The sequence below is a fragment of the Triticum aestivum genome, chromosome 3A, assembly GCF_018294505.1.
Source record: "Triticum aestivum cultivar Chinese Spring chromosome 3A, IWGSC CS RefSeq v2.1, whole genome shotgun sequence".
NCBI lineage: Eukaryota > Viridiplantae > Streptophyta > Magnoliopsida > Poales > Poaceae > Triticum > Triticum aestivum.
In genome coordinates, this window is record NC_057800.1 from 413,199,846 (window position 1) to 413,215,820 (window position 15,975).

At 42.5% G+C, this 15,975-nt stretch overlaps 2 protein-coding genes and 1 long non-coding RNA gene across 6 annotated transcripts; 2 read left to right on the forward strand and 1 right to left on the reverse strand.

Moving 5' to 3' along the window:
• The first annotated feature begins 574 nt into the window (after positions 1 to 574).
• LOC123061461 (acyl-protein thioesterase 1) lies at positions 575 to 8,616 on the forward strand. Of its 3 annotated transcripts, XM_044484589.1 has the most exons (12): positions 575 to 1,052; positions 1,128 to 2,446; positions 3,437 to 3,641; positions 3,718 to 5,497; positions 5,588 to 5,696; positions 6,328 to 6,364; positions 6,566 to 6,635; positions 7,469 to 7,573; positions 7,659 to 7,809; positions 7,901 to 7,983; positions 8,096 to 8,189; positions 8,278 to 8,616. In XM_044484589.1, exons 4-12 carry the CDS (start codon positions 5,485 to 5,487, stop codon positions 8,363 to 8,365), a joined length of 750 nt encoding a protein of 249 aa, XP_044340524.1. In that variant the 5' UTR covers positions 575 to 1,052; positions 1,128 to 2,446; positions 3,437 to 3,641; positions 3,718 to 5,484; the 3' UTR covers positions 8,366 to 8,616. The 3 variants fall into 3 exon arrangements, with proteins under 3 accessions (XP_044340524.1, XP_044340522.1, XP_044340523.1); XM_044484587.1 differs by having other exon boundaries at positions 1,128 to 3,641; XM_044484588.1 differs by having other exon boundaries at positions 2,349 to 3,641.
• A 1-nt stretch (position 8,617) lies between these two features.
• On the reverse strand, positions 8,618 to 10,445 carry LOC123061462 (protein tesmin/TSO1-like CXC 2). Its single transcript, XM_044484591.1, has 5 exons — positions 10,331 to 10,445; positions 9,990 to 10,254; positions 9,805 to 9,871; positions 9,412 to 9,616; positions 8,618 to 9,043 (listed from the first exon to the last, which is right to left on the reverse strand). The coding sequence occupies exons 1-5, from the start codon at positions 10,378 to 10,380 to the stop codon at positions 8,902 to 8,904; spliced, it is 729 nt and encodes a 242-aa protein (XP_044340526.1). The 5' UTR covers positions 10,381 to 10,445; the 3' UTR covers positions 8,618 to 8,901.
• On the forward strand, positions 10,189 to 15,126 carry LOC123061463 (uncharacterized). 2 transcript variants are annotated; one of them, XR_006429048.1, is made up of 3 exons: positions 10,189 to 11,320; positions 11,555 to 13,201; positions 14,796 to 15,126. It is a non-coding gene; the product is annotated as an uncharacterized lncRNA (long non-coding RNA). The 2 variants fall into 2 exon arrangements; XR_006429047.1 differs by having other exon boundaries at positions 10,411 to 13,201.
• Positions 15,127 to 15,975: the final 849 nt, after the last annotated feature.

Genomic DNA, 15,975 nt, shown 5'->3' on the forward strand with positions numbered 1-15,975 from the left:
GAAAATACTTGTCTTAGAAATGGTTGTATCTAGAACTAAAACAAGTCTAGATACAACCATTTCTAGGACAAGTATTTCCGAACGGAGGGAGTAATAAGCTTTGTTTCTCACCCCGTCCTCCTCCCCACAACCAATTCCTCAATCATAGAAACCTTTCGGCGGCTATTGTTTTCATCGCAGAATGGACTAGCAATTACGCCACCACCCATTGACGTTGTGTTGAGCTTAGGGTGTGGGTATGGACATGTGCATGGATATTTACCTCATGAGTATGGTATAAGTACGATTTTACGTCATAAGAAACATGGGTATGAGTATGAGATTGTTGGACTCAGATCCTCTGACGTACGGCCTGCTACCGTTGCGCCACTGACGTGTGGGCCCGGGGCCACATGTCAGTGGCCGTCACGGCACGTCAGAGGAGCTGTGTCCGAGATTGTTGTACCCGCAACATACCATACCCATTACCATCCAGTGGTATATAAAAAAAGAGGAAAAAGGAACTCGGAACTCACTACGTACTAGGCAAGATCGCAGATGACACCAAGTACCGACACACGTCGGATGTCCAACAAATGGCGTTGGCGCCGTGGTGAATCTCCGAAGGGAGACGGTGAGAACCGATGCCGAGCGAGTGGAGTGGACAAGCCCATGAGTTATTGAGTGCGACGGCGCCGCTGAATTTGGCAGCGGTCGCTGCCCGTAAAAGGAAAAAGTATGCCCCCTAGCTCTAGGCCAACCGCGGCCGTAGAAGAGAGCAAATGAAATGCCCTGCCCCTGCCCCTGCCCGCCTATCCACCGGACCAGATCGGCTGCCGCGGCGGCGACGATGACGACGGCGACACGCGCGCACACATGGATTCCTGCCTAGGCAGCAGGGGCCCTCCCATTCTCAACTCGGAGATGAAAATGGAGAATATATCGGGCCGCCGCAGCTGTCTTCTCCTACGTAGTTCGTCCGTTTCACCAACAGTGCCGTCTAGCTGTTCGATGTTATTCCTCCCTGGCCCGGCTTTTTCCGCTTTCCGGCCCACGGATGGGATGCCCGCGAGGTACGTTCATCCTGCGAGCTTTGTCATTGTCGATCACCATCACAGCACACTCTGATTTCACAGCTGCTGAGGCAGGCATGCATCAACTTTTCGCCGGTGCCAATACGTGCACCGTTCGTATGCACTGGCATGTTACACCACCATGCCATCGTCCGAGTGTTTCCACAAAGAAAAAGAAGGGGAGACGGAAGAAGATTATTATGCTTGGGTCGGTTCCCATGTTCCGTAAGATTTGAGCTAGTGCGCTGCTGGTTCAGAATTCAGATTAACAGCAAATGGCCGCGGAAAGAAACACGGGAAATTCCCACGGAATCTCGTGCTGCATATCATGTTGCCTACTTTTCATTTTTTGCAAATAGCCTCACATTGCAACATGGTATGAAGTTGTAGCATATCATGTCGAAACCTTTTTCATTTTAGGGAGAGAAGCCATACCAGAAACTCAAGAGATAAAATTCCGTCCCCCTTTGCTTTCGAATATGTCAGGAGGTAATGGAGCTGTGCACACACGCACAGCACAGTTTCTTCCATGTTAAGAAAAGCACACGATATATTTATTATTTCATACACATATCATCGTCATATTCTGTCTGGTCCCTTTTGCCAATCCAGTGCACCCAGACAAACAATTTGCTGCAACAAGAAATGAAGCTTGTAATGGCAGCTTTCTGTCTGTAGATTAAACTCGTGGAATGCTGACAACATGTGGCGCCAAAAGGGAACATAGAGTGGCTGCAGCCATGGACAGAATAATATCCCTTCTTTTTTTTTTTTGAAACTTTGTTACACGTACTCACGTGAAAGCTTGATTTAAAGTTAAAAGTATTATGTTTGTAGCTTTTGATCTCATATTCTATTTTTACTCCATATGCAAGTACATTTGTCAAACAACGACTTATGTTCCAGATTATTCAAGATTCGTCATAGGACAAGTTCTGCACTAAAAATTTCAATACCCTTTTCCTTCCAAAAACGCTTTCAAAAGCCTCAAAGTGTAAACATTGATTCACTAGTACGAATTTATAAAAAATAATAAACCAACAAATTTAACTAGTAAAAGACAGTACAGAACGGGCTACTCAAGAATTTCAGGTGAGATCGTGGCGATTGCAACCCACTGGAGGCTTTTGAGCATTTAGATGGCATTATTCTTTACTGGGAAAGTGGTGGCCTCAAATGTCTCTTTATTTATGCATCATTCCTTGTTGCATTTTGGTCGCTGACTTTTGTTAATTAGGACTTGATGTGGACTCAGTTCAAACAGTACTTCATTGTTCTTTACCTTGTTTAATTTAGTGGGAGGTGATCAACTAGGAGACCGTACCTAACGACATTCGCTGCTTGTGGGAAAGAAATTCAGAATTTATAAATATTCCCTGCGAGAAATATTCCAGGTAAGAAATACACCATGCTGCAGATGAGTATGTAGTGCACTGCTATTTATTTCAGACCCACATAGACAACTAAATATCATATGTAGTACTGTGCAAAAAGTTTTGCGAAAAATCATGGATTCTAGACAGTGGTAGGGATGAAATAATTTACATCCTCCTGTTTACTTTGGCATCAGAAGCTTTACTTGAAACCTGCATGGTTCCGAATCTTATCGAAATATGTCATATGTGAAACAGTAATGTTTACTAAGAAAACTATCATGTCATAAAAAACCATATCTACATCTACTAGGTTTGTATGCACACTGGATGTTCCACACAAAGAAACTGGAAAAAGAAAAATTTGTTTCCTGTTCCTAGTAACCGATAAAATGTGTAAACTTTTGGGTAAAGACAACTGTTGATATTTCACTTGTGCAGCCTACTTTTCGGAATATATTCTTTCAAACAGAACTTTGTGGATGCTTCACGTTTTCGAAGGATGAGTATATGAAATTAGAAGAAATATGTGCTAAATAAGGAATATGCAGTCTCCAAGGCCTATGACACAACACAATCATGGCCTATAATCTCTAGCAAGGAGTAAAGATTAGGTAGTTCATAGCCATGTATCTATAACAGAACTTCGTAGCCCTTCTGCGGCTCCTATTCTCTTGGGCAAGGTAGGGACAAAAATCACATTTAGCCCACATATTTTAGCCTGAGCTGTCCCCCCATATAGTTAACCTCAGTGGATAGAAAAATGCAGCGCTAGTGCATATGATTCCTTCTGTATGTAGTGCACTGACACAAGAGGCAAAATTAGGTGAAAATCCTCTGCATTATGCTGCTATCACAAACCCTTGGCGGTTTGTTTAGATTTGACTTAGGCCTTTGTTTAATCCCTTATAAATTTGGATCGTCGAGAGGGGATCAAAGCCTACCACTATTCTGAATTCTGAAAGCTACCCTGCGCCATTTGTAAAAGTGGCATCCCTTTCTTGCTAGCAGAACCCGACAATAGCAGAGTTTGTTACGTAAAGCTGACCTCAAAGGGGGGAAAATGACGCTGCTGAGGAATATTCCGGCCGATTGGTGGTGTAAATGTGATGAGATTTTATAACGGAGATGTAATTACCACGGAGGAAAAGCAGCAAAAGTTCAAAAATTCTTGGACACGGATTCTTGTAGTTCCTCTCAATGCACAATTTTACAGGTACCTGTTACTGTCAGTTATATCACTGACCTGTACTGCATGCTTGTGTTGAGCTGTTCTTTTTGCTGTACTGCAGAATCAATACCTTCACTGTCCATACCTCAAAGATATTTCTGGAATCTTCCTTGCTGCAGTCTGCAGAATTCTACACTGTATCTGCCAAGCAAATGAGGCAGTACCACTTGCCATATCTGAACCTCTTGAGCTTCAGTTCCGCGTCTAATTGCGCTTAATTTTTTTACTGAAAATAATGATAATTCATGTGCCACCGTGCATTTACAATAGTAGGAAAAAGCCTGCTGCAAAAAAAAAAGCTGCTGTGTGTTTCATTTTTGTGCTAAATTTAGTATTTTCTCCAGAAGCCTCTTTATGCTTATCACCTGTCATTATGATCTCTAGAGTTTCAGTTCCGTGCTGAATGGCGCCTGAAATTCTAGTGAAAATACTTTATTTTCAGAGTTTCGGTCCAGTGCTGAACTGCGTTGTGAATTCTACTCTGCATACTTTATTTCTTGAGTTTGAGTCCAGTATCAAACTGCGCTTTAAACTGAAAATACTGATATTTACTCTGTGACTGTTTTTCTTCCGGTACAGTGTTGAATAGCACCTTAGATTCTACTAAAAAGGCTGACTTTTTAGTTTCAGTTCCGTGTCCTAAATTGTACTGAAAATACTGATATATTTTTAACTCAGCTTTAAACACTAGTGAAAATACCAATAGTTCTCTGATAGAGAAAAGAAAAGAAAATACCAATAGTTTCCGTGTCGCCGTGCAATAATAATAGTACCAATAGTTGCGTTGGTGCTTTTGATCGCAGTTTTATAATGATAATGCAAGAAACGACTAGCCTGTCGTGCAAGAATAGGTGCCAAATGTTTAGCCTTTTCCTGCAAAATATGGGGGTTTCTCTCAGAAGAATCTTGCTTTAGCACTGAGAGTGTGAGACATTAATCGCCTTTAGTTTTCGTGTATTTTCTTGGGGGAAAGAAAAGAAAGAAGTGTTTATGCTTATTCCTCGTTATTTGCACTGATGTTATACATATATAATCTCTGTGGAGTTGTGATGCCAAACCAGTGGACATTACAACGCCTTGTCAAGATAAAAAAAATTTGGTTAGGAATTGGCAAAAAGGGTCCTAAGTATTGTTTCTATATATACCTGGGTTCCCTCTCCACTGCCAAGAAAATATATTCTGCTGTAACCTGGGCCATAGGGATTACTATTACGTACGCCCATGTTTGTATATTTTGGAGCAGTAGAAAAACTGCAACAGGAAGTTAGGGCTCCTTTGATTCAAAGGATTTTCATACTCCTAGGAATTTTGGAGGATTAGAATCCTTATGAGTCAAAACATCTTTGAAAGAATTCTTATTTTTCCTATGATGCAATCAAACGGCCAGGGAGTTTCCCCTTTTCGAAAAAAAAACAAATCCTGTAGGATTGAGATCCTATGTTTTTTTCTTTCTATTCCCGTGTTTTCAGAATCCTGCGAACGAAAGAGGCGATTTCATTTGGGTGGCTCTGGAGCCGAGCGCCGTGCGTTTGGCGCTGAGCGAGAGGAAAGAGGAGCGCGTGGAGCTGACTCGCCCGTGCGTCATGTGGCGGGCCCAACGAATTGGAAACCGACGGCAAGCGGGCGTTGGGTTGCCGTCCACGCGTCGGCCATCCGGGGCGGGGCTCTCTATAAATACCTCTGCATGCCTCCTTCAGTTAGCATCCGGGCAAGAATTAGCGCGCGCGCTCTCTTTTCTCTCTCTCACACACACCACCAGCAGAGCAGCTTATAACTGATTGATTGATCGATCCATCACCGTGCGTGCGTGCGTACGTACGTGACCACCATGAGCTCCTCCGGTACGTACTGTACGTCACTTGTCTTGCTGTGCTTCTTCCACGGTGACTCGGTTTTCAGTAAGATGGACCGGCCTTGTTGATGGTTTGCAGGCGCCCGCGGTGTCCGTCGAGAGTACGGCCGGACCTATGTGGTGAGGCCCAAGGGGAGGCACCTGGCCACCATTGTCTGGCTCCACGGCATAGGCGACAACGGAAACAGGTTCCTTCCTATACTTACTGGATACATACATACATACTCCATGCGGCACCTCTCTGCTCTGCTTTGTTTGTTTTTGTCTTGGTTTTGAATTGATTTTCTTCCGAGAGGCACGAGTGGCATGTGATCTTCCAAGCTCAGCTGCAAATCAACTACTAGCTCCTGTTGTCCTCAGTAGCCAGTAGGAATATATGCTAGCTAGATACGTAGTACTACTAGAGATAGAAGCACAGGCTTGAGCCACTTGTCTGAATGCATGCGACCTAGCTAGTTAGACACACGACACAACACCACGGAAGTGTGAAGGCACGTATGCATGGGTTGGGGATCGACCCATTTTGTCATATGCCACAACCAGAACCAGTACACACTGATTATTCCTTCCTCACTTCTCACTTGTCACTTAGTATTCCCCACCGCTTTTCTTTTCTGATGGAGTACTTGTACACACGCGTCATTCAGTCAGTCGAATATATGCAAGTCAAGTGCATGTTTTGCAAGAGGAACTTGAACTAAAACTTATATGTCCACACAAGTTGATGACTAGTCTGCAATACTTTTTATCTCATTCATTTTTAATAATTTATTTATGGAGACCTAATTTGTTCCTTTTCCACGATTTCGTCTTGTGCAGCTGGTCCCAGGTGCTGGGCAATCTCCCGTTGGATAATGTAAGTTGAACACCCATCTACAATCCTATTCCTAATTCCTCCTCTTCCCCTGAGCACATCAATAGTATATGTATAGCTAATTCTTGTTATCTTCGGATTAGTTAATTAATTAATGAAGCTTATCTGAACCCTCAAGCTCAGTTATCCTCTTCAGAATAACTACTGTATTTAAGTTTGACAGCCTCGTGCATCTCCGTGCAGGTCAAATGGATTTGCCCTACTGCGCCAACGCGGCCCGTAGCGGCCTTCGGTGGATTCCCATGTACTGCATGTAAGCCTCTCAGCCTAATCGATTACATCTTTACTATTACTACTATATAGTGTATGAGTTTTGAAATTTTGAATCCTAAGCCTGAGAAGCAACTTGAGCCGTTGATGAGGGTCAATCCTATGGCTCAGAGTGAAGGGATTCGCCTCTACAGTACCGGTGTATCATCTCGCTTTGTTCCTGAAAATTCTAGGCCCTCCTGAGGCATTCACTGTAGGTCACATGGACAACAGTACTTGCAAGACCTTGTGTAGGCAGAAGGATGGCTCTAGAAGCTGAAATAAGATGAGTATTTTAATGGATGCTTAGGCGATAGTGTCTGCCTGTCCCAAAGGCTTCACGAGATTTTCTAGGCTGAACTGTACATGATATGGCAGAATTAGTAGCTCATTAGAAGTAGCCTTGTGATTAGAGCAACACTAGCTTCAAATGCATCTTTTTCTCAATCTTTTGTGCATAGTAATTAATGATGCAAAGGCCAGGGCCCAACCTTTTCTCTAAAAAAATACATAAAAGAATTCTGGGGAACAAAAAATTATCCCATTAAAGTGCATCTGAACCCCATTGTAGTACTACTGGTTAATGAAACTATCCCATTATAATAATTATCACAAGAGCTTTACACACACACAAAGAGGGCTGATTCCTTAGACTTATTTCCATCGAAACACATGAATTAAAACTTGCACGTACCAGCTTACTAGTATATATAGGATATCGCTTGGCTGCAGCTTTGCTTTTCCCCCGGTTTTTATAGGCTGTTTCTGGGACAGAAATGACCATCTTTGCATTGCATTGCATTGCATTGCATTGCATACTGAAATGAAATGAAACAGGGTTCGATGTGGAGGAGACTTCGGTTGACGGCCCCGACGACGTCCAAGGGCTGGACGCATCCGCCGCACACATAGCAAACCTGCTATCGTCCGAGCCCTCTGATGGTAATCTGATTTCTTCTACATGTACCACATTCATTTAGCGAATACAAATTAGTATGTACTAATGCTAATAGCTCATGATCTCCAGTGAGGCTTGGGATAGGCGGTTTCAGCATGGGAGCCGCCACTGCGCTCCACTCTGCCGCATGTTATGCTCATGGAAGGTTCTCAAACGGTGTTGCCTACCCTATTACCCTCAGCGCTATCATTGGGTTGAGCGGCTGGCTTCCCTGCTCCAGGTCTGACACTGATAATTTTTGACGAAAAAACAGTCATGTTATTGATACAGTATATTGGTATCTGTTAAGCTCATATACGAATATTGTTCAGGACCCTGAGGACCAAGATTGAGAGCTCACAGACTGCTTTCAGGAGGGCTGCTGCCTTGCCGATAATGCTTGGCCATGGAAGAGGTTAGCATTGCTATTGTTTTGCAGTCCATGTGCTGAATTAATCTCTTCTGAATTGTAAAAATTTACTACTACTAGTACTAAAAATGGTTAATTTCCATCTGTGTTCCTGCAGGCGACGAGGTAGTCACGTACAGGAACGGCGAGAGGTCGTCCGAGTTTCTGCGGAATTCGGGCTTTTCGTACCTGAATTTCAAAGCCTACAACGGGTACTACAGATGGACATGCACAATTTCCCACATGATCATTATTTTTCTTCTGAAATTTAGTAGTACTAACATCATGTCATTTGTGCAGACTGGGCCATCACACCATCCCTGAGGAAATGGACGATGTCTCCAAGTGGCTCAGGGCAAGGCTCGGGCTTGATCGCTCTTGCGGCTAATTAAGTGGAGAAGCTTGTGCCTTGGTGGCTGACACATGACATGAGAGAAATGTATTGACACTATAGAGGAGGAGAAGGTTGATATATATAGGTTAATCATATGAAGAGATCACGACCGGCATGTGTTGATATATAACTCCTCACTACTGAATTTCATGTTACACTTATATTGTACTACTAAGAGTTGTACCCCAGTTATACTGTTTGTTTTGATTGATCACACCAGTAATTTATGTCGATAGCTTCTAATATATGCTTGTGTTCTACTACTTCTGTAGCAGTCCAGTGTAGACTTTTCACGTCACGTCATATCATCATCAAAACACACCAGAGAGATTCATAAAATTCTCAGGGAAAAGATTTGGAAGATACTAACCATATATGTTCTAACCTGTGGCTATTTGGAAGATAATAACATATACTGAGCAAATCTCAAGTGGTGTATGGTTTTAGGTTGATCATCAGCTTCATCAAGATCAACTTCCACCGAATTTGTTGATCTGGCTGCCAAGGTGGAGATTACAAGTGTCAGTTTTTTAGGGGCCCTGCTGTAGTAGGGAGTTTGCGTCATTGCTCAGCGATCCATCGCCCTGCTTTGCGAACCCCTCGTGTGTTTGGGGATCAACATTGTGCTGAAAGTCTGAATGATTGAAGATGATGTCCTCGAGGCCGCCGTCACTGCACAAAGGAACACATGATTAGAATGCTAACACATCCCATATATACGGTAAACTGTCACTTGCATGTTGGTCCGATGAAATAAACCAAGCCGTGGAGCAGGTGTAAATACATCACAAAGAAGGCTTATCACATCAAACTGTTCATGAAAAAGTTTGCTGCGGCAAAGTCTGGTAACTTGGATCATAATTTGGCAACGATTGGGATTTTTGTTGGCAATGTTGGCCCATCTTTATTGCTCCTCCTCTTCATATTATTGCCAAAACCTACCAATTCGATTTTTTTTCTTTTGAAATTTCACCCGATTCGGCATAGCAGTAGCACAGGAGTAGATGGCATCTGACAAGGATGTTGAAAATAGAACTCACCCCACGGCTTGATTTGGCGGACCAAGATCAACATCCATGTCACTCAATTCGCTTGGGATGTGGATATCGTCCATGCTGATACTTGCTTCTGTGGACTGAGAAGCCATGTCGTCGTTGATGTTTGCGGACGATCCATTCCAACGGGCAAGTGTTTCACCGGAGCCGCCAGATGTTCCTTCAGGACTGTCGCTATGTGGTTGAGCCGCTGGCAATTGATCATGCAAGAAGACGACTGAGCATAAAGTATAATGCTACGTACTCCCTCAGTAAACTAATATAAGAGCGTTTAGATCACTAAAATAGTCATCTAAACACTCTTATATTAGTTTACGGAGGGAGTACAAAATAAATGAAAGTAGAAGAGAATAGATGTGTGGCGATCGATGCACTGACCGCCTTTCACTCCGAAGGTGTTGGCGCACCCTGTGCACTGGCACTTGTCGCTGCACCCGACGCCGTGCTTCGATTCGAGACGGGCCGCAAGTCGAGCATGAGATCGAGCACCGGCAGCACATGAAGTCATGCAAGGCAAAACAAAAAAAAAGCAGAGGAGACGTGAGTATGTAGTACGTACGTACCTTGAAGCACTCGCAGTAGAGCTTCTTGCATTCAGAATTGCGGCAGTTGCATCCCTTGACGTGCACCCCTGCCACTTGCTGCCGCTGCTGTTGCAGCCCAGGCCCATCGCCGGCGATGATCTTGGGCTTGAAAGCGTCGGGCTTCTTCTTCATGATGTACTCTGCGCGCTCATCCACCTCGTCGGAGTTGTCCTCTGTGTTGCGGCAGCCCTGGCAGGAGCACCTCTCGTCGCAGAACACCCAGGCCTCGAAGCAATGGCAGTAGCTGCATGCATGTGAATGTGGTTTCCGTGAGGAAGACCGTAGGAGCACGTCGGCGGCGTCGCCAGTGGCTTACTTACCGCTGGAGGCACTGGGTCTTCTCGCAGGTGCAGTGCGGCAAATCGTCCATGGCGGCCAAGGAAGAAGGGTCAGAGGGGACAAGATGGGGTAGGAGGCAGATCTGTTCGAGTCTGATGCACACGGAGTCTCCGAGGAACAAACACGTCCTATACAATACAAGTGCAGAGACAGAGTCTATGCAATTCTAGTCTCTTACGACGTGCTGGACTGGATATCAGGATTCTAGCTTCCTCTGCGGGCGGTGGGTCCTGTTATGTTCATTTTTTCCTTCCGTTCAAGCAAATCAACAGTCCAACAATGCAAAGGGAAGCGAACCAACATGGCGCCGGCGCGAGGAATACGGGCGGATCCGGGGGCGGCAGCGACCGATCTGGCTGCTGGTGCGGCGGTTTGTTCCGGTGGCGGCGGCGGCGTCCTGCTCATTCATAGAAAGAGAGACAGGGCGTGAGGGAGAGAGGAAGAAAGGAGAAGGAGCAGGGGGCGCAGGGTCAGGGAGGCTGTCGCTAGCGGTGGCGGCTCCGGCGACCGGCCGGCGGGCTTCCCAGGCAAGGCTAAGGAGTACGCTAGCCTGAGATTCAATAGAGGTATGTTTGATTTTTAGAATTGGGCTTAACAGCCTGTTTGTTGTGCTTCATCTTCTGAATTGGAAACCATGGCGTGCCTGAATATTTTTTCTAGAACATGGTGCTTGAGTTGGTAATCATTCGTGGGTGATTTATCCCATATACTGATGGATCATCCTTTGGAGTGCATGACTTGAATGGATTTCTGAATTCCAAACAGTATGCTCTCGTGATGTTTGATTAGGGTCTTCTGTGAATCCGTACCAAAACCATGCTTGTATTTTCTTGTTCCCTCTCTCTAATCCGGGACAGACACGGTGATTCTGGTCGGAGCCGTGGCTACGTGATTCTGGCCCGCGTGCATCCATAGTCAGAGGACGCCGAGCCTTCCTCGCTGCCAGCAACATCAGCTCGTCTCGGCATGAGGTCTGCACGCTTACCTTATACCTTTCTAATGGAAACTGAACTGGGATTTTTTTGTCTACGCTGCTTCTTGCAGATAGTCCATGGTTTGTACAAATAACCACATGTAAATCTTAATTTAGTTGATATTGGAAAAGATTGTTTCTTTGGAACCTTATATGTGGAGCAACTAGAAATAGTACCTATGTGTTTTTTCCTGGCTCCCACATCAGACCAGTGCTCTAATGTTTGTTCCAGGTTGAGCATGGCAATAATGTACAGTTTGAACTTCGTGCTGGCAGAACTTTTTTGTCTTGAAGCATTCTGTGAATTACACCATGAATAGCAAGAACATCAGGCCATTTGAGAGAAGGGGTGTCCAGGAGTTCTCCCTAAATCTTACTGCATTCTTAGTGATAATGAGGAATTATTATTCACTTGAGAAAATAAAAATTAAAACGGTGAGGCTCTCAAAAGTGAAATGACTTTCTAAGCTGGACATTGACCTTTTTTTGAGCTAGATATTGACTTTCTGAGTAGCACAATATAGGTCCTATCTGAAGCCTTTTACGTGCCTGTTATAATGATCTTCTTATTTTCCTTTGCATATTAACTAGAGAATATTATTGTCTGCTATAACTGCTGAAAGATGTCATATTCCTTTGTTATAATGCTGTTTGCAGTAGGAGGTGTACGCCTCTCGTTCAAAGAAGAGGCTCAACAATCTTTTAGATGGACTTATGATTACCACATATATGATCTTATGAAGCAGGAGTTGAGAACTACAAAATCCATCTATTCCTAGAATGGAGCTGGTTGAAGTTGGGCCTTCAATGGACCTGGTAGTTAGGTGGCACCGACGTTTAGTAAAGCCAATTTTTTATGAGGAAATGCACCAAAAAAAGTTTAGTGGAAGTGGATTAGATTGTTTGTGGTCATATGCTCTTGAGAAAATTTGCGCTTTCTTTATTTCTTCTGATTATATATTTTTGTTTATTTCTAACTGACATTGATATGCAAAAGAAAATCCTGTGATTTTTTTTGCCCTCTCATTGACCATTTAATTTTTCAGTCATAGCTATATACAAAGAAGTATTGTACCATATAGTTTTGTCTTTTCGGAAATGTCTAAAGGCCTGTTACATGCATCATTTTCTCTTTCATATCCTTCATTTGAAACTGAAAATATGAACCATTTTGTTGATATGAACATTAGTTGCAAGGTGAATAAATAGTGGTCGACAATGTGGCTGGATGTACATGAGCATATGTTGTATCTTTGACGCCATTCATTTTGAATCATTAGAATAATAAAAGAGGTTTGTTTGTATAATTATTTTCCAGGTTTCTAAACACATTTATTTATCTCTTTTGTATCCATTGCAACACATATGTTTCCCTAAATAAAATGACTGTACAATTGTGTGAACTGAGTGGCTGGTCGTTACTGTAGATTAAATTTCTCACATTAAGAATCTTTGCCTGACGCTACAAAAAATATATATGTTTTGTAGCAGGATTAGTGATCAAATATATCCTTTTTGTTGTAAATATTTTAGTCTGCTACTTTGTTCATTAATTTTTCTGGGCATTTTTGCTTAAGTTTTATTTCAAAGCAAAATCATATCGAGCTATCTACAAGTTAGAATTGTCCAAAACAGTTTCTGTAACATTGTATATCATGTGTTTTCTCTTTTATTCATAACATAATATGCAGTCACACAATTTATATCTTGGTTGTGAATTCCAGAGGGGAAGGTAGCCTTCCAGGCAGTTAGAGCTTCGTCACTTGGAAGGTAGACAAGCAATGCAAGCCAACAAAGAATTAGGGAAGCACCGAGTTCGCCGGACGTAGCAGAACGTTTGTCGAGCCATCCAATATCGCCAACGGTGGCTACACCAGAGGTATGTGATGCCTCGACCACCCTCAAAAACAGCCTTGCTATTCCCCCTTCCCTTTCTTCTTGAGATTGGTTGTAGCTAACTGAGTGCCCTCAGTCGGTCCCTCAAGCTTTTGTGTATTCAGAGATTTATTTAGAGATGGTAACTGAGCACTAGGTTGTTATCTGCGTTGTTTGATTTTTTTTCCATGCACTGTGGCTGGACATGATGTTGGCAAATACACAAGACATCATGGGCTGAGACAATACAATAGAAATCATGCCGAGGCCGGAAAATTTGCTGAACTTGTGGTGCCTGTGTTCCTTCTCACAGTAGTTGTTTTATGTGGTGAAAGTTTTAGAGGCCAAATAACAGTTATGTTGTTCCATGCTTTTCAGTCCAAGCAGATTTATGTTTTGCAAGAATTAGTGTACTTACATGCAGAACCAGTTTTTCGAAGATAATTGCTTACAAGTTTTATGTGGTTAATATTTCGGCAGAGTTTACAAACAAGAGTGAAACCTATAATGATGAGTGACGATTATGGTATGATTACTGGATCAATAATTCATAGCAAGGAAGCTATTTTACCGAAAAAAGTAAATCCAGTATTAAATTTAGTAAATTGTTGGGTAGATCAGATTAGATGCGGCTTAAACCTTCGCCACTCCCTGCCATTTAGTACTGGCTGGAGTCTGTTTGAGCTGACCAATGTGGAGCAGAGTCGCAATGGAGATACCCAGTCTCACATGCTTTATTCTACTTCTTGTAGTATAACAGAGCTTGGTTGTAGCTAACTGTGCCCTCAGTCAGTCCCTCAAGATTTTGTGTATTTAGAAATTTATTTAGAGATGGTAAAATAAAGATCTTGATGTATTGACGGTTTGCGGTAGTGGGGCTGTTCTGTTACAGTTCAGGATACTCAAATTCCTCCTGCTCGTATCATCGTCTCCCTGTAATGTGATGTAGCACAGTACTATGCACTTCAGCACTAAGCCCAGAACCTAGCTAGCTTACTTGAGGGTCGGCTCTGGATTTTGACGATTGTGTTTGTGTATAATTTGTGAGGGGCTGTAGAGAGTCAATTAACAAGTCAATTAATACAAACCTGTTTTTCTCTACGGTCCTCTGAACATACTCGCTATAAGAACTTATATTTCAATATTTGAGCACTAAAAAAATTGTCAAATTGACTGACTGCCTTGTGAGAAAGTAGCAAGAATGAACTCAGGAAATTCTGCAAACGATATCAGCATTGGTTTGTGTAGAACTGTGGATGTTTCTCTTGCAAGTCTAGGTTTTAGACTAAAAATTCCTGCAGTTGTTTGGGTAATGTTTTTTTGTTAGGAATTAGGAGAATTGTTATGTAGTAAAATTACCAAAATTCTTACAAAATATTCTGCAAGTTTTGTTTGCCGCTGCTCAGTCAAGCAAAGCCAACTGCTCGCCACTATGTGCGGTTCTCTTGCCATTTCATGGGGTGCAACCGCAAGTGGCACACAAGACTGTAGTTGTGGTGTTCTAAAATTGACTGATGTTGATGTTTCTTTTAAAGATTGTGGTATTTACCAATTTGGTCCCCGGGTTATGTACTCATTTCCTTTTCTATTCTTTGTAGATAATTTGCTTCAGTTCATCGAACTACCTGCTGAAACATGTGTATTGTTTCTCAATATATTGGGCATCAATCCACCTCTCATGAGATCTCTGAATTTTCGACACATATTGTATTGTATTTGCTGAATTATTTCCTCCAGATAACTATGCTTGGATTCACAAATGCGTGCAATGCTTTCAAGTAGAGGTAGTTCAATACTTAAGTTGTGCTATTCCACTTTCAAGTTTTTGGTCCTAGAAGTGTAATACTTGGTAGGTTAGCTGCAAAAGCGGAATGTATATGGCCTGAATTTATATTTCAGAGTGTATAATCTGATTCAGAGTATTTTGACCCCTTGCGTTCTAAAACGTTTTGTTGTATCGTTCTGTCTTGAAAGAATAGAAGCAATTCTTCTATGTGAGAGAATATAAACGTTATTCGCAAACAACATGCAACGTCATTAAGTTTCCTATTACCAATTTAAACACGATCAGTAATAGCACAACTAAAGTTTGTGAACATATCATTATAAAATGGTCGGTTGGATTGAATTTTGTATGGATTCTACAAGGGCCATTTCTATGGAATTACAAATTAGCTTTACATTTTTATGGATGGGTTCATCGTCTTTGGATTTCCCACGTTCGGATGTGTTTGTGATCAAGTGGACACCATGACCACCATCAGTAGGGTGGGAAGGAGGCTGTGTGATATTTTTTCTTTTCCCGTTGCAATGCACGGGCATTTTTGCTAGTATGGCTAAAGGGACAGTGGTATTTTCAGCCCACCAGGATTCAAGTCCTGGTGCTCGCATTATTACTTGATTTATTTCAGGATTTCTGGTGATGCTTACTAGCACAAATGCCCGTTGAGGACATGGGTTATGATATGGAGTAAATTGATTTGATCAGACATATTTCGCGTGTGGGATTATTTATTTATCTTTCTTTTTTTACCATGAAAAACAGTGAGAGAGTCTGTCACTGTGATTTTCTATTAAATGAAGTAAACACTGTACAGATTACAAATTACAACATGGTTAGTCACAGTATGACTAAGGCACAAATGCCCGTTGAGGACATGGGTTATGATCTGGAGTAAATTGATTTGATCAGACATATTTCGCGTGTGGGATTATTTATTTATTTTTTTCTTTTTTTACCATGAAAAACAGTGAGAGAGTCTGTCACTGTGATTTTCT

What these genes read in the sequence shown, in the direction of transcription:
- LOC123061461 (XM_044484587.1), top strand. An exon ending in ATAGGCGACAACGGAAACAG is followed by an intron (nt 5,697 to 6,327) that starts GTTCCTTCCTAT and finishes CGTCTTGTGCAG; the next exon opens with CTGGTCCCAGGTGCTGGGCA. An exon ending in AATGCTTGGCCATGGAAGAG is followed by an intron (nt 7,984 to 8,095) that starts GTTAGCATTGCT and finishes GTGTTCCTGCAG; the next exon opens with GCGACGAGGTAGTCACGTAC.
- LOC123061462 (XM_044484591.1), bottom strand. Translation starts at nt 10,380, where the DNA reads ATGGACGATTTGCCGCACTGCACCTGCGAGAAGACCCAGTGCCTCCAG. An exon ending in AAGACCCAGTGCCTCCAGCG is followed by an intron (nt 10,255 to 10,330) that starts GTAAGTAAGCCA and finishes ACATGCATGCAG; the next exon opens with CTACTGCCATTGCTTCGAGG. An exon ending in TCTACTGCGAGTGCTTCAAG is followed by an intron (nt 9,872 to 9,989) that starts GTACGTACGTAC and finishes CTCGAATCGAAG; the next exon opens with CACGGCGTCGGGTGCAGCGA.